A 16,940-nucleotide genomic window follows, 5' to 3' on the forward strand; every position below is an offset into this window, starting at 1 on the left:
CTTTGACCCGACTTAAACAGGGCAATTTGCAGAGGCGCTGATTGGCTCAACCCCGAGGGGGATGGGAGTCCGATCTGGTGGCCAGAACCAAGTCTAACCTGGTTCCAAAACCGGGGAGGTCACAGGGAGCAAAGCCCCTCTCCTGCCACCAGAACCGCCCCCCCCCCCCCCAACATCAAACCATGACACCGCAGCACCCGGCTGGCCACGGACAAGGACACCACCAATTTAATGCTTCCTCTGAAAGCTCCTGCTTCAGGTAACATCCAAACCAACTAAATCTGGAAAGAAAAACCAACATCTTGATTTCTAGGGGACCGTGACCTCACATGCCTCACACTGCCACACAAGGTCAGACTTTCAGTTTTCTTTTTTGATTTGGGGTGGTTTAATTGCATTCATTTACCACATATATGACCTGAAAATACATTTTGTGAATTTTGGGTTCGCTTGCTGTTACCATCTTCTCTCGAGAAGGATCCAAATGATTTCCAGTACCTCAAGGGGGCCTCAAGGAAAGATGGGGAGAGGCTATTCAGGAGGGCCAGTTGTGATAGGACAAGGGGTAATGGTTTTAAAATAGAGGGAGGTAGATTCAGATTGGATATTAGGAAAAAATTTTTTACCATGAGAATTGTAGAACACTGGAACAGGTTGCCCAGAGAGGTGGTGGATGCTCCATCCCTGGAGACGTTCAAGGCCAGGTTGGACGAGGCCCTGAGCAACCTGATCTAGTTGGAGATATCCCTGTTCCTTGCAGGGGGGTTGGACTAGATGACCTTTGAAGGTCCCTTCCAGCCCTAACCATTCTATGATTCTATGATTTCAGCTCACTCAGGCCACATTTATAATAACTACAGTAACCAAAGAGAGAAAAGGCTGACTTAGAGGAGCCGGGAAATTTTGGCCAAGATCCCACATAATTTCCCCTTACACATTCCTTTGTTTTTCATTCCCTTACCTTTTCCTTCTCTTTATCAGTATCTACCGTGAGAAATACCTGCTGAGTGCGGCCCCGCACAAACAAAAGGAGAGCTCTCATTCATCGTGCGCTTCAGAAACTACCTTTTATCCAGGGAAATATCTTCAGACTATGTACCTCTAAAGATATTTTTCAGAAACAATTAGGATCACAAAGGTAGTATACAAAGTGTCACAGAATTTTTCTATGGCTTGAAAAATAATTATCAGCTTATTTGCATTGTTGAACGTTAATTAGCTATGAATGGTAATTTTTTTTTTTAACACTGCAATACTTCAATTTCTCATTACAAAATAATTTCAGCTCTATTAATTAGTTCTAACAGTAACTCATAGTAATGGATGACACCTTAAGTGAGCTATTAAATACACTTTACCACTGATTAGGAAGAAGACAACTAAAAAAACCTGGTTAGGTTTACATAAAGACAGAACATGAAACAATACATTGCAGATTTATTGACTTTTGTAGAAGCAACTCCCCCCTTTCAAGTAACGCAGGCTTAGCGGAACCAAAGGCTTTGTCACACTTCTGTGAGGTATCTGAGGTGACCATTTAACAAACTGCCTAACATTTAACTAGTGTTTTCATAATTTTATGTATTACATCGCTTTCTATAGAGATCAACATCCCTATGCACATTTGTGTTTGCTTGTATAGACACATATATTATCATAAACCTGCTAAATAAAACAGTATTCATTGCCAGCTTATTCAATAAAAGAAAAAGAGAATACCCAGCACTTTCAGAAAAACTTCTGATAAAAGTTTTTGTGACATTAAACTGACATCTTAAGATAGAAAGGATTATGAAGTTGGGTAAAAAAAAAATCAAAACAGAGTAAGACCATATTTCATCTACCAAAGTTAACAGTGACGAGAAAGTGACAGCTTGCGTCATAGATGCAAGACACATACACAGACGTCATAGACACATACAAGCAAATAACTTCATTTTCTCAACTACATAGTAAAACAATTTTTTTTTTTAGTTTTGCCTTTTTGATTCACCAGGTCCAAACGCAGCGCAGGAACGTGGTTCTGGCCAAAATTCTTCAAGCAGTCACTATCCTGGATGGTGACAAAAGTCACCACAGGATATTTTGTCCACCTTGACACCATAACCTTTCCGTCATAGTCCAGAACAAATAGTCTTGTAGCAGTTCATTTGGAACAATCCCCATCTCAAACTGCTGCCTAAAAAAATCTGTATCTCTAACCAATCCTGCATGCCAAACGTATGAACCTCACAGATGAACTCTGTTCCATAGCAAAACAGCAGCCTGTGCCAGGAACAAAACCCCATGCTAGTGACTATCGAACTCCATGATGAGCATATTCGACCTTTCTAGGTTCGTACTTACTAGGATGCTATAGATAATGTCTCAGAAACTGGTGCTGGCCCTTCTCCATGCTCACCTTTAAACCTGAAGCAATTAGCCCATAGGAATCAATGTGCCACTGGTCTCCAAGGCGAGTGGTCACAGACCATGCTGTAAAACTGTGACTGCTGGGGCTGTGGTGATTGAGAAGAACCACAACTCGAACTTCTCATGGTAAAGAAAACTGAGATTTTTAACTTGCAGTAATAGGTAACATGGTTACTACTGGGGACAGCAGAACATTTCAATAATTCCAAAAGACATTTTGGAGCAGGAATGTTTTTCAAAATGTACTTAGTTGAGCTGGTGCTCCAAGAACTTGCTGCAAACCTGGACTCTAGACTTGCCCATATTGCAGCTCACCGGCAGGAAGCTTGGGCAGTCCTGCCTCCCCGGCCTCCTGGCATCTAACATGGGTCCTCCTGAACTAGAAGTATGGAAACTGCTGCCAGGGCAGCCTTTGCGATTGAGCTATACCAGAACTACAAAAGCCGCAAGGTGATTTCAGGTTTTCCAGTTCTTTGCTCTGTGATGAGGAATGTGCAAGTTTGGAGAGACTTTGTAAGACCTCCTCACTGCAGGGCTCAAAGTCAGGGAGGTTTCAGGGGCTGCAAATTGCCAAGGCTTCCAGGCTCTTTGATCTTCCAGGAGAGAGTCTGATTTTAAGTAGCTGGCCTATGGAGGGAGCCTGGTGAAGACAGAGCTGAGGACTGTGGTAACCTGGTCTCTGACTAACCCATGGAACAATACACTGTCTCTTGGCTGCAGTTTATTAGAAAAGACACAATTCCACAAAACATTAGATTTTGCTGAATAAACATTCTCCAATACAAAAATTCTTTTCAGATGAATATGGAGTCCAGATTGCATATGAGAGTAGCTTGATTCCAAGGAGTAGGTTTTTCCTCTAAAGGCATGAATTTGGCACATCACAGTGCAAATTCAGATTTTATTCTACTGAATGTAAGCCAGAGAGGGAGAGTTACAATCAGAGGCAGCCCACCCGGTGCAAAGTGCCTCTATTACCTGCTCTCCAGAAGCCCTGAGTAGTGTTCACAGCCCTGGACTTTCAAAAGGGAATCCAGCTATGGGAGGAATACATGTCAATGTTATCAATAAACAAGCGTAGAAGGCAAATATCAAGTGTTGAGACTGCAGTTTTCAGGTCTGAACCCCTACACGATTTTCTCCATGAACGTTCATCAAGGAAAACCCTTTGCCTACTGGGAAAACTGCAGATAGGTACAACGTAAAGCTTGAAAGGTGAGAGGATTCCCTAGATGGTAAATTACTCTCCGTTCCAACACTTTTGCAAGTGGCAGCATTCCTGCCTGGACTTCTTGTTCTACCAAATTCCTGGCCAAGAGCTACTGTTTAGCAGCTGACCTATCTTTGTGGGTAGCAGGTAAAAATGGCCTAAATTCTGTTAATAAGAACTGTAATTAACTAACGTTCATATGCTCACTGACAAAAAGAAGATGAAAAATAAATCAACTTACACACTACAATGAGTATATAAGCAACCTGGTAATTGAGTTACTTATTATTTACATCACCCTTAAAATTACTATTGGTTCACTCTCAAAATCTTATTTCATTAATAAGGCATATCATGGTATATTAAAAAGAAATCTGTTGCAGATTATTGAAAGTCTTCTCTCAGATAGTGGAACTACTTGAGTTTAATCCAAATTAATATACTGACTGTCAGTGGTATGCATGTTCAAGAAATTTTCACATCCTGTATTAGCTATACTTACATATGTATGGTTTATGTTGTAGATCATATATATTACTATCAGAAATGAGAGCATCAGCATTACACATAATGTAGTAACAGAAAAGTTTAGATAAATACTCCACTTTCTTCACAAACGGCGGAATATCTAGATGCTTGAGGTAACCTGGAACATTTGAAAAAAAAAGGCAACACGCTCTTAAGACTTAAAACCAAATGCACAAAATTGAAAATTTGCATACTTGCAAACACAACTGGAAAAATTCTTGTGCCCTCCACAATATTCTGTAAGAAAACAGCCAAGTTTGTGCAAGGGAGAATCCAACGGAGTATGGTGAACAGCAGTAAGGGCCTTCAAAGAAATCAAGGATCTAAAATGCAGAAACATTTTATGGGAGGAAAAATCAAAAACCACTAGTCTCAATTCTTCAAAGAACCTCCTTGCACCACTTAAATCTACCTTACAGGATAATACATTGAAACTATGTTATAGGCAATTTCCAAGGAACTTGAATGAAAAAAATCACAGCTCATTAAAACAGAAAACAAAACTCATGGAAATGGACAAGCAGGGAGCAATCTGAGGTCCAGCACGAAAAATGCGAGATGCTTGAGAAGAAGATGGAGGAAGTTTGAAGGTGGACAAGTGTAGAATAAGCTGACTCACCGAAAAAGTTCGAAGGATTCAAAGCACTAGATGCACGAGAAGTTTGACTTACCTCTGGTACTAAAGCTGCCAGTATCCTTCAAAGCTGGGTCAAAATACTGAGTCTGTTTTGCCAAACACTTTGACTCAGTATCTCGTGGCACTGAGTTTCCTGTATCATGTGTGTCTTAATCGCTCATAATAGTAGTTTAAAACAAAATGGAAATCACTTATTTCAGGTTGTTCTTGTCTTGTACGAAACTTTTTTTTCCTTTTGTAAATAGGAGAAAATATTTCTTGGGACATTTACATTTTCCCTCTGCATACTTGTGACGCATGTTATCCCTCGCTCATCTGCCTCCAAATTTAAGAGCATTTCAGTTTTCTCATTGTATCATACCTTCAGAAGTGACTTTGATCCCTTCCATTTTCTACAATTCTTACTTTTCTGCTATGTCCTTTTTGAACTGAAAACATTTTATATTTTTTTCTTCTCCTTTTTATTGTTACTTTACTGAAATAAAAGACCACATAACACATAAAGAATCAACTACCCAGTACTGGACGTACTGGACTGACTGCCTGATGGTGTTGACTGTGGCCCAGACAACCAGATGTGAGCGGTTTGTTGTGTGATATTTCGAGCTGTGTAAAATGGAGAGATTCCAGGTTGAAACACCACTCTGACTCCCTGCATTGCAGGGACGTACCGTGTTTGGTACTGAAAGGACAGATAGACCAAAATTAACCACAAGCCAACCTGTACATGACGGCCGCCAAATAGATGCTCCAAAGAAACTCAGTGCTGAAGATGGGCCAGCACGATTCAGTAAGGGGGCACCCAAGGGGTTCGCGGGAACTCTGATGCCATGGAAAATTTAGGACCCGTATCTTTTACAGGGAAGGAAGTTAAGGTCCCAATCTGCAAACACTTGCATGCATGCTTATTTTTAGACCTATGTAGTACTTCACATCTTGAAGTCGCTGGAGATATTTATGTGCAGAAAGCATTACATATCTTCCAGTCTTCATCAGCTTGGGGCCACGGGAAAGAGAGGGGCCAACACGACAGCCTGCCCAGGCTAAAGAAATTTCAAGTCTTCAGTGTTGAAATCTCTTAAAACAACTGACACAGGCAACAGGAGGCCATTCAGAAAACTGGCCTAGGGAGGTACTGAAAAACAACTTCACTAGACTAGTAGAAACGATAGAAAAACTTGAGAGGCATCACTTAGCATGTACATGAGATTACACTTTAAGAGAGAAAACATTGGGTAAAGTCACTATATAGATTTATACTGTTTCAGAAAAATGGACAAATATTAAGGATGAAAGACAACACTAAGGACAAGGTACAATTAAACTGAGCATATCTATGATCACATACTCTGAAAGATAATATTTTAATAAGCTTGCATATTTAATCAGTGTAATATATTACAATAAAAAATACATTCCTCAGAGACTGACAACTTACGCTCACAGTTCCAGACGTCAGACTCCTCAATTCTTAAATTCATCATTGCAATGCTACAAGTAGTCGGGCCAAAATCATTACTTTCTATAGATGGAATATCTCATATTAATTCAAAACACTTTTCATAGCTGTTAATAACCGCGGTTCTTGCAGATGCAGAAGATCAAGCTTACAGAATCTCAGTGACTTTCAGCCTTTTACTTAAAGATTGAATATTCAAATACAAGCAACATATTATCATGGTCAAAATATCGCCTATGTCTGTTTTGTTGTACGACAGGAGGAGATAATCATAGGAAGCCCAAACATTTCCACTAGTGTTATCTACTACCAGTCAATCATGAAACTTTTGTTGCTTTCGTAATGTTTTCCACAATAACTTAAAGCACACTTACATTAAAAAGTTTGTTGACAGTTTTACTGGACAAACTCTTTTACAGCTTAGTAGATATAGCTTCTATCAATCTATGCTGGTAAAGTTTCTACACAGTTTTTTTAGCAAAAACTCTGACTTGAGACAAGCAGGAATCCATGCTGAAATTGCTGCACCTCGTCCAAGACTTTTTCTGATATAGAGAGGTCATTAAAAAAAAAAAAAAATTCCAATCTTAAATACTGTACCTATAAAAAAAACCCCATTTGACCACAATAAAACCTTTTCCAGGGAGGGAATTCAAAGGGAAAAATTCCAGGGAATTTCCAGGGAGCATTCAAAGCAAAACCATATAACAATGTTTAAAAATGCCATTTTCCCTTTTTACATTTTACGTTAGCTTTATAGCTGGACTATAGGTCGATAAAGAAACAATTCGGATTGTGTTTTTTTCAGACTGAACACACACACTGCCCTTAGGTATGGGACTCTGTTGTGGGTAACTCAGTTATGCAATTGCTGTGTGCTGCCTGTACCACTGCTCCTGAAAAATGCTAGGGATGAAAGCCTAATTAAAAGAAGGGATCTCCATTTCTGACATGCCTTTACTGAAACTGCCCTGGGAACATGGGGAGAGGGCAAGTAAAACAAAGGTGGTGTGAGTTCTCCTTGGAGGAACAGTTTTGGAGAACTGTTTGAAGAGAAAGCACAAGGTCCTGTCACAGTTATCAAAGTATACACATACTTCAAGAGTTAAGAGAACTTGTATTTAAACACCTTAGAAGAATACGATAACAAAAGTACTGCAAACATCTTAAACGAGGCATTCCCTGACGTCGTGCTGTAACCTTTTCAATTGGATAATAATAACCTAGAAAAGAAGTACTAGTAAAAAGGTACATATAAGGCAGTGTGATAGCTTTAGCATAATATGCATCTGCTTGGTACAAGACATTAGCAAGCTTAATTACATTTTCAGAAACAGCATGTTTTTGTACTCGCCTGTGCAGTAACAACGCTATTGAAAAGGGCAGTTTAAAGAAAAGAACATACAGAACCCATGGAGAACGGAGTCTATTTATTTTATTTCATCTTGCATTTGTGTTGTTAAAGCAAAGCGTTCTATACATATCATTTAGCTATTTACTGCCATTCTACACCCATTATTGACCTAATTGCAGAAAGACGAATGCAGGGACAAACTCGTTAAAATGAGCATCTTGATTATGCTTCTCTGACAAATATTTATTCAAAAATAAGATACTGCTCACGGGTTTCTTTTAGTAACAGTTAATGGCTCAATTCACAGAACTTTGCGACACCATGGAACGTGTACCAAAACGCAATGCTGATAATACTCGATGTCTCTTCACTAAACATTCTGCAGAGAAAGAATATTATGGTAACAGCTGAGCTACTGATTAATCAAACACCTAAACGGAAAGAATCTGCCAAGTGAGGAACGGTAACTTTTAGATATAAGATGATCCCATATTTAGTTATGTAGGCAAAAAAAACTTCAGTGTCACAGCCATTATTATCTGAAAATACCTGTATATGTATTTTAAAATAATGTGAGCTAGCATTATAGCAGGTATCATGGTATGATTGCAAATTAGGTAGGGAAAGACCCAAAGAAAAAAAACAATAAATCCAAGTACTTTGACCTCTTTCAAAGCCAACTAACATTGCAATGGCTTAAAAAAAAAAAAAAAAGAAAAATAAAGTACAATTCATTTTTGTTTTAACTGTGCAAAAATCACACTACTGGAGTATCTTTAAAACCACCCCTGTGAGATGTGGAAAAACAGAAATGAAATGATAGTGTGAATCAGAACGGGAATTTTACTGCAATTAAAAAAATATCTCAAAACACTACACTAAAATATTTTAATAAGCGACTTTGTTCTACAGCTTCTAACAGCTAAAGTTGACTGTCAGCTGTGGCATCTATAAGAATACCTGCTGGAAAACAGACAAGTGTATCTAGCTCTATATCAAGATCAATTTGACTAATCTTAATGTCTAATAGATTCTCACTAATAGATCAATTTAAAACAAAAAGTTGTAAGATTTCCAATCACACTAAATAGTTCTTCTATTATGGTTGTTTACTAGGTTGGCTGCTTCACTATATCTGTACGAATGGATGAATAAAGGGTTGATTGAGCTAAAGAGGTTTTCTTTCAACATGTACCCACTATTTCCCTCTTATCTTTTAAAACAGGAAACATTTTCAAGTACTTTTGGAGCTGCAGACTGATTTCTTGAGGAACTACTGCTACAGTAAATTGCACAGAAATACTTCAAACAAGTGCTGTATGTGCCATACTTAGAATTTTGAGCCCAAGATATGTAGGTGTAACCAAAGCACAACAATTTTAACAAAGAATGAATATTCCTTTACAGTTTTCCAAACAGAACTAGAACAACCACAACTTAAAGATTCACTTTCTGTCCTTAACTCACATGTTGAAAATTATTTTAAGGAATTTATGATTTTGGTTACAATACAAAGAAGACTTTAGAATTAATTTCCCCTCAGTAGCACATTGCATTGGAAGAGTGGAAGCACGCCACATAAATTCATTATTGTAAATAACACTTAAACAAGTGGGCACCTCTGCTAGATGCAGAATTCCAGGCTCTCAGCCCGTTTCAATTATGTGGCCCTGAAATTGTGTGGATATGGAATGTATTTAACTCAGTTTAGTTGTGCAAAAGATATTTGAAGTGGTGAACTCACATCATGCTATGTCCCAAAACCTTCCTATAAAAAGTATATGTGTTGATTATTAATTCCAAGTCTGTTTAAAATTTCTTATTGTTTCAAAAAGCAAAACCACACAGTCATATCAAGTATTTAAACAGCAATAAATAGTCCTCCTGAAACTGGAGAACATGTGGATTTAGTATCAGGTACTAACTTTTAACTCTACACTATATGTATGGTGAAAGAATGTTCCCAAACAGACAGTACTCACAGTGGAAAGCACGAACATTTCTTTTAAGAAAATTCAATGCTATAATGCTGCTACTTCTTATTTTCGTAGAGTTTTCTGGAAAAATGAGTGAAGTTGAGAGAAAAAGAAAAGTAATAAAAACACTTCATAAAAATTCATCACTATATTTCATGACCACATGAAGGAAGCTGTGCTCTTTTTATTGTAAGGAAATATCTTTGCAAGCATCTGCAAGTAAGTATTTTTCTCTGCAGTTAGGGAGCAGAGGAAGGGAGAGATCCTCCTCTTGAAGAAAAAAAAGACTGGAGACTCGCACCCTGTTCCCTCTGCAGTCAGGGTAAACATTGCCAGCTACTACAGGGGTAGGCAGGGAGGGGGGCAGGATTTTCACCTTAGTCCATCTGAACAACAGCTTCCTTCAGGCCTATCGTTTAATTTTAAAGTGGAATTTGTTTTATACTGCAGACCAATAAGTACCCTAGGAGCTTGATTGGTTGGTGCTTAATGAAATTGCTTCTGCTGACATTAGATACATTAGGATACTGATTAAAACACTTAATGATCCCTCTTGATTTTAAATTGCTAGCTTAGATTTGCGAGATGCCATCAAAGTATCTTTTCCCTTCCTTTCCTCCACCCTAATCCTGCTTCTCCTTGCCCTTTTTCTGTTCATGATCCTTAAAGGTTGTGGCTCATTGGCACCAGCACAATCACAAACCAAATGATAACACAATGTTGAACACTGCATTGTTTAAAATATTCCAAACCCCAGAACATAAACACTGAAACAGTCGTATTTAAAATACAATTTCCTGGTTCAAAGCTCAAAATAGTCTCAAATGTGGAAATACTGAGGATTATTAATATAAAGGGAAATCCAAAGTCAGAATAAACTTTACCTTTTTAAAATATTTGCTGAAAAAATGTAATCCTGTAAACGTAAAAACAAGTACAAAAGCTTTACTTTTGAGCTTGAATGTGAAAGACAGTGATACATTGCCAGATAATGGTGTTGGAATGGCATTCCTATGACAACAAAGCCATTTTTCATGCTCTTATAAAAAATTGCATACCATATCACCTTTCAGTGGGAAACGTGTATATCTTATGGGCAAAATGACAGCTTATCCTCAAATATCGTTAAACGCTAGAAATACCAGGTTTGGAAACTTTGCCTGAAAAAGGGGAGAACACAATAGCTGTAAAAAGTTCCATTTTCCTTGACAAATCTTATCATAGAATCTTGAGATGAAATTATACTTGGAAAAAAAAAATTTGCTTATATACTGAAACCTGCTGCGTCAGACACTTTTATGAAAAAAGTGAATATACTGAATTTTATGCTTAATACAAACGTTAAGACCACAGAAAATAAAAAAGTATAAGTTTTTGTACATTTTAGCACCATTATAAAGTTAGACTCGAATGTCAGTTCTGTCACTGTGGCTGTACCTTGCAGCTGGTGTAGCTAATGTGAAACACACTGACTTCAGTGATCTTTGAGAGAAGAATAACTGGATTTGCCGATCACAACAAATAATATATTTGCCTTTTTTTTTTTTTTTTTTTTTTGGTCTTTTTAGATTAATTTTGAGCTTTATTTTTATCGGGCAGCCAGAGTGCGTTTCTGTCAGCTAAATCCAAGTCCGAGTCCTTTTGGTCTCTGGATGGCTCGTATTGGCTCTGCTATCCCTTTGCCGTCTGGTCCAAGGCCCGTGCCAGGGGTCCAGCCCATGCTCTGAAGCATTCTGTTGCCAATGTTGTTTTCTGGGATTGGTTGGGTGTTTTCACCTACAAACCCTGAGATTAAAGAAACACACAGCATTAATCAGCGCTGCCTGCCATGTGGAGAAGAGCAGGATAATCTCCCTTAAAGCTTTAAACCTTCTTATTCTCCTAATTTATCTAATAGGTTGCTAGAACAGGCTGTCTTTGCACATGTTGACCTCCTGACTGCATATGATTCTAAACAATACAGTCTTACGCTTTGCTTTATTTTTCATGTTTTTAAAGACTTACTCAGTTTTTAAGTATGACAAATATTGTCACGGATCTTTCATATTCCAATACAGTGGATTTCACTTCAGTCTCAAAGAACACGCACCACCTGCACAAGTCTACCAATACATCGGCAAGATCACCTGAATTTCTTGTCCTATACAGTTACTAAGCTGAGGCACATCATAGCATCATGACCATCTTTCCATTCTTAGCAATATTTACTAATGCTCAAGATCTCTTTCAATAAAACACACTAAACCACTGCTGATTAAACAATTAAAGCTGCTACAGAAACAGTACAGACAAGTGGTCTACTATTCTGAAATTCAGCTATACCTTTACTCAGTTTCTCTTTTACTGAACGTTTTAAGATGTGATACATCCAAGTTTACTTTTGGCATTTTCAATGACATTAAGTGTTGTTTACACTTTTCTCTCCATACCATCGCGATGTCTACGAAAAGCTGCACACACACTGCAGAAAAGATCGTCAGGATTGCAAGTGTTAATACAATATATTCATTTTTTTAATAACAGATTATTGTTTTCCATGAATGCATCGTAAACGAAAAAGTGAATGTCAAGCAACAAAGCTATTTTTTCCCTCATCAACTAAACTCCTCAAGCTAGAGTTTGGAGATGATGCACGGATAAGCCTTCCCATATATAACTGTCTTGCATGAGGGATATAGATGACATTTATTTCAAGAATCTGTAGTAAAACTTATCAAGTTACACCACACAAACAATTTTTAAAAAGGTTGAAGGTTTTGAACTAACACAAGTAGTTGCATGTAGGCAACTGGATTTTGTTTTCAGCTTTGCTCAACATATCCCTCCCCTCTGACAACAGAACAAAAAAACATCCACCATTTGCCCAGCTTCAAATATTATCTGTTTAACTTTCTACCTATTTGTTCTGCCATGATGCTTTTTGAAAAATACTGTAGGAGGAGACTGTGGTTTCCTGTTTTTGAAGATTACAATGTCTTCAATCAAGAATTTACCACTGACAAGCAACTAGCTCATCATTATATTAACTTACTAAACAAGAACACAAGAAAAGTTTAACGTGCACTTCTGAAAAGCCTCATATGCACACAAAAAAAGGCCAAGTCCCACAGTGGAAACTGCATACACAGACAAAAGTTCAAAACGAGAGGTGCACATTAAAAACCTCATGATGATTGTGATGATGAATTTACAGTGCTCCAGCATTATCCACGATAGATCTGTTCATATTCAGTAAAATTCTGGCTACATAAAAGGTAGACAGCTTCCTAGTATCTCAGCTCCTGAGTCAAAGAAAAAAGGAAACGCATTGAGAGAAGGCATCCTTTAATACTGGTTTGAAGCTATGCTTAACACTAGGCTTAAAATAAAGGCTTTTAAGTCAGCGGCCTCCGGTCCCCCAGAGGGTTCCTCTTGAACTGACCAGCACAAAATTCAATGTCCAAGACTTCCTTTCTTTTCAGTTCCCCACAGGCAGAAGCAATTTTCATACAGATGAGTCCCTGACACTGCCTGGCATACACAGGCTTTGCAACCTTCTTAGTTATACTTTCTAGCTCAAAAAAAATGGAAAGAAAAAAGACAACTGTTCAACAACAGTTCTGGTAAACCTCACAGGTAAAATCCTAGAAGTGTGTTTTGGTCCACTTTTCACAACAAGTGATGGTAAGAAACAGAGCATCATTACAGTGAACATCTGTGGAACAATTAAGGGGGAAACTTGAAATGGAAGAAAGATGCAACAGATCCGTCAAGCAGGAAAGAGCAAGGATACGAGCATATTTCATGACATCTAAGAACTAGAAATATTAAACCATTCATAATGCTGCTTAGGCAAAGTCAGCAATGCTGCTGGAAGGGTACGTAAGGCATAGCTGGAGACAGCGCAAGCAGCTTTTTTGTTAGTCTATTTGGGGAAAAACCCACAGACATCTTCCTGTAACAGATGCGCCTTTCTATATGAATCTCAATTCTCAAGACAGCCACAGTAACCTCACAAAACAGATACAAGAAAGAACAATCTGTACTCTGAAGCATTATTTAATAAACGGATGTTTCTATTTTTGATATTTTTTGAAGTAACTTAATATGTCTTTTTTTTTTTTCTATGACTGACAGGAAAATTGGAATGCTTTTTGTTTTAAAGGCATGTAAGTACTTCTACAATGTATGCTGTGACTATTTTTCCCTCCACTGTACATACTTTTTAATCTCCTATTAGAAGATGGAAACCTCCCCTGAAGAGTTCTGTTTTATTCTTACATGTCACTAGATTAAAAAAAAAAAAAAAAGAGCAGAAATCACCATGAACTTGGCTTCACAACTCACTTTTGGGCAAACAAACAGCATATGCTGTCCAAAGGATAATGTGTTTGGAGGCTTTCTACTGCAGCAAGAAAAAACACAAAACCAAAAAGCCACCCAATTTGCCTATATTACTAATTGACTAATTACTCCTCCTTGCAAACGAGGTGAATATGGATAGCTTTTATTCTAATTGTGAAAAAGATTTAATACATGCAGGCCATTCTTTTACAGTACAGTCAGTTTTTATATAAATACATACCTACATGTCTTAAATTTTTCAAATGATGGGTGAAAATTGCAGGAATACTAATCTGTAATGCAACATATTTTTACTAGAATCAGAAGAATACAGATACTGGTATTGCCCTTTCCTCCATTCCACAACCAACCAGCAATCAGGAAAGAAAAAAAAAGGCATTGCTGATTGACTGCACAACGGGAGAAAGCTCTTAAAAATCATGCTACAGTGTGCTATTCCCCTGACCCTCATTCCTGTGCTTTGGGCTTTTATTTTCTAATTAAAAGCAGTAATTGTCCTTGCAATATTCATCTTCAAGTTCAGCTTTTAATTCATGCCTATGGCTCTTCTTGGACTAGCCAGCAGGGCCTGTTAGAGAGAATGGTCCCAGCACATTGGCCTTGAAAACGGCTGTGCTACCTCTGGGACGTGTTCAGTCTCGACCCACCCAGGAGCAAGAGCAAAATCAGCCCATTGCGCCATCCCGCAGAAAACGACTGCGCAGTATCAGGTCAAGAAAAAAAACTGGGGATTCATTTTTCTGAGTTTATTGCTGTGTGAGACTCTGTGGGGTTCCAGGAGCAGGAGGAAGTCTCTGTACCAATAATGTGTAGGAATCTCCTGTGCAGAGCCTTTTCTTACTGCAGACTGTTTCCTGGTCTACCAGGTGAGTAGTCTGTGTGTAGAAGTGGCTCCCACTACACACGTGAGGAGCAAGCACTGAGGAAGAGTAACTTGCTTGAAAAGATAGCACTATAGAATATCTTCGTTTACGTTCCTTCTCTTTGCACTACCGCCAATTGAAATTAAAAAAAAGGCCAATCCTCAAATCTTTGTGTATATGAATAGACACCCTTCAAGGTCTACACGTATTATGCATATGACCTTGCACACATGAAATATGGAACCTATGAGTAGAAAAAGGCAAAACTGAGAAGAGGAAAACAAAAAACTCATGACATTTGTTTAATTCTGGTATGATATTTACGATGGCATTAAAGGCAGGTTTCAATGAAAAATAAAGGTATGTAATTTTTTTCTTAACAGCTGTTGAGACAGGTATGTCCTGGTTAAACAGTACACTAGCATTCAGTGCCATACCCTTGATTTTACAGTGATTGCCATGAATTAATTTAATTCCATCTGTAAGCTAAAATCAGATCAGAGGTCTAATGCTGCTGCAGGCTCCACATCTGTTTAATCATTTTTGGATACAACAGCTTGCGAAAGTTCAGGTTTTAAATTTGCTTCGTATTTAAGAAACAATGTTATACCAGTGGACATCATCTTCAGCAGGAAACAAATCAGTCTATGCACAATTTTGATCTGACAGATCCATTTTATTTGCAAAATGCTTCTAAAAAAAATCAAAAGTTCACCAATTAAGTTATCATATATTATAGAATAATAAAGGAATTGTGACCTCATAAACCACTATTGCGACAATGCCTATTTGTATGGTTCAGTTGCTGGATAGGACTAGCATCAAGCATGTTTGGTCTATACTGAGGTGAATAAAATCAGAATACAGCTACATTCAATCTCCTAACCCTTATTTAAGAAAATGTTGTGGTATTTTTTTTTCTCCTCTCCCCACCCCAGTTGTAAGAAACAAATGAAGGCATATTGAAGTAATTTCATCTCTGGCCACGGAACTATTTTTGATGTTAAAAAAACGTGTTTTTAAACAGTTCTGAGAAAATGACACTGTACATAAATACAGTCTTGGCCTTTCATCTTTCTTTTATATGATTAAGACTTGTGAGCAGAACAGCAATGCCTTTGCAGAGCATACCACAACTATTATTTCCTCTTCTATCGCTCCCAGCAGCCTTAAATCCTTTAAATCCTTTCCTAGAAGGATCTCTTTTTGCTTGGGTAATTTTTGCAATACACGGCCTGCTAACCCTTACCCCCTACCCTGGATCTCACTTATGTCTATCACAGCAGAGTCAGTCTTTCTACCTCAAATCTTCCAAGGAGCATTGTGGATGGTAATTCACTTGCGTAATTGGCTCAAGAGATGAAAATCTTGTATCTGCCTCTCTTAGCCACTAATCTATCCAGCTGACTGCAAGCCTAATTGGCAGCTTGTTTAGTAATTTGGCTCCTAAAGTGTTGTATTGATGTTGGATAAACAGCCAATGGAAGGAGAAACGATACATGCTGCTTCACTTTAAAAGCCAGTGCACTTGCCCCCTCGTTTTCTGAAAGCATTTAATATTCCATCTATTCTTTTTCTTTTCTGACTACTCACTAGACAGATGAGCTCAGAACAGTAGGGACTGATTCTGATACACAAGACAATTTTACAAGGAATGTAATCAGAGTAATACATTGCTGTAGTGTATCTTTTTATGCCAGCTTGCTCTAACTAGCAAAATGGGAATCAGACTGCCTAGATGTTTATATTCTTAAAAATGTTTTGGGTAATTGCACAGCCAGCATCATGAGTGTAGCCGACAGTCATACTGTGATTTTTAAAATCAGTAGCTGCGGTAGTTTTCAAAATTCGGTATACTATGACTGTGTATCTAAAAAAGACCAGTTATGAAAATGCTGGTTAGTTTATCTAACTAAATATTTGAGATTGCAGTTTTATACTAGAATTTTATATATCCCTCACACCGAGCTAAGACTGTGTCTAAAGAATAACCTTAGAATGATTATAGTTCAGGGGAGTCTGCTTGCATTGTATTTTATTCTAGGTAGCGGGGAGATAAAATAGCAGAGAGGACAGAGCTATAACTTTAGTAGGTGTTGAAAACCTCCATATTTACCCAGCATCCACAGCAGAGTTTTGTTATATGCCTGCCATAGT

At 38.0% G+C, this 16,940-nt stretch overlaps 1 protein-coding gene across 1 annotated transcript in view; it reads right to left on the minus strand.

Moving 5' to 3' along the window:
- Positions 1–11,179: 11,179 nt before the first annotated feature.
- The window catches only part of GPATCH2 (G-patch domain containing 2), a 125,698-nt gene continuing 119,937 nt past the window's right edge, over positions 11,180–16,940 (minus strand). The window contains exon 10 of the mRNA XM_086629475.1: positions 11,180–11,361. Within this exon, the coding sequence (XP_086485601.1) occupies positions 11,192–11,361 (170 nt within the window). The 3' untranslated portion in view covers positions 11,180–11,191. The remainder of the gene's footprint in view (positions 11,362–16,940) is intronic.

Source organism: Tauraco erythrolophus, chromosome 2 (assembly GCF_009769465.1).
Source record: "Tauraco erythrolophus isolate bTauEry1 chromosome 2, bTauEry1.pri, whole genome shotgun sequence".
NCBI classification, from domain to species: Eukaryota; Metazoa; Chordata; class Aves; order Musophagiformes; family Musophagidae; genus Tauraco; species Tauraco erythrolophus.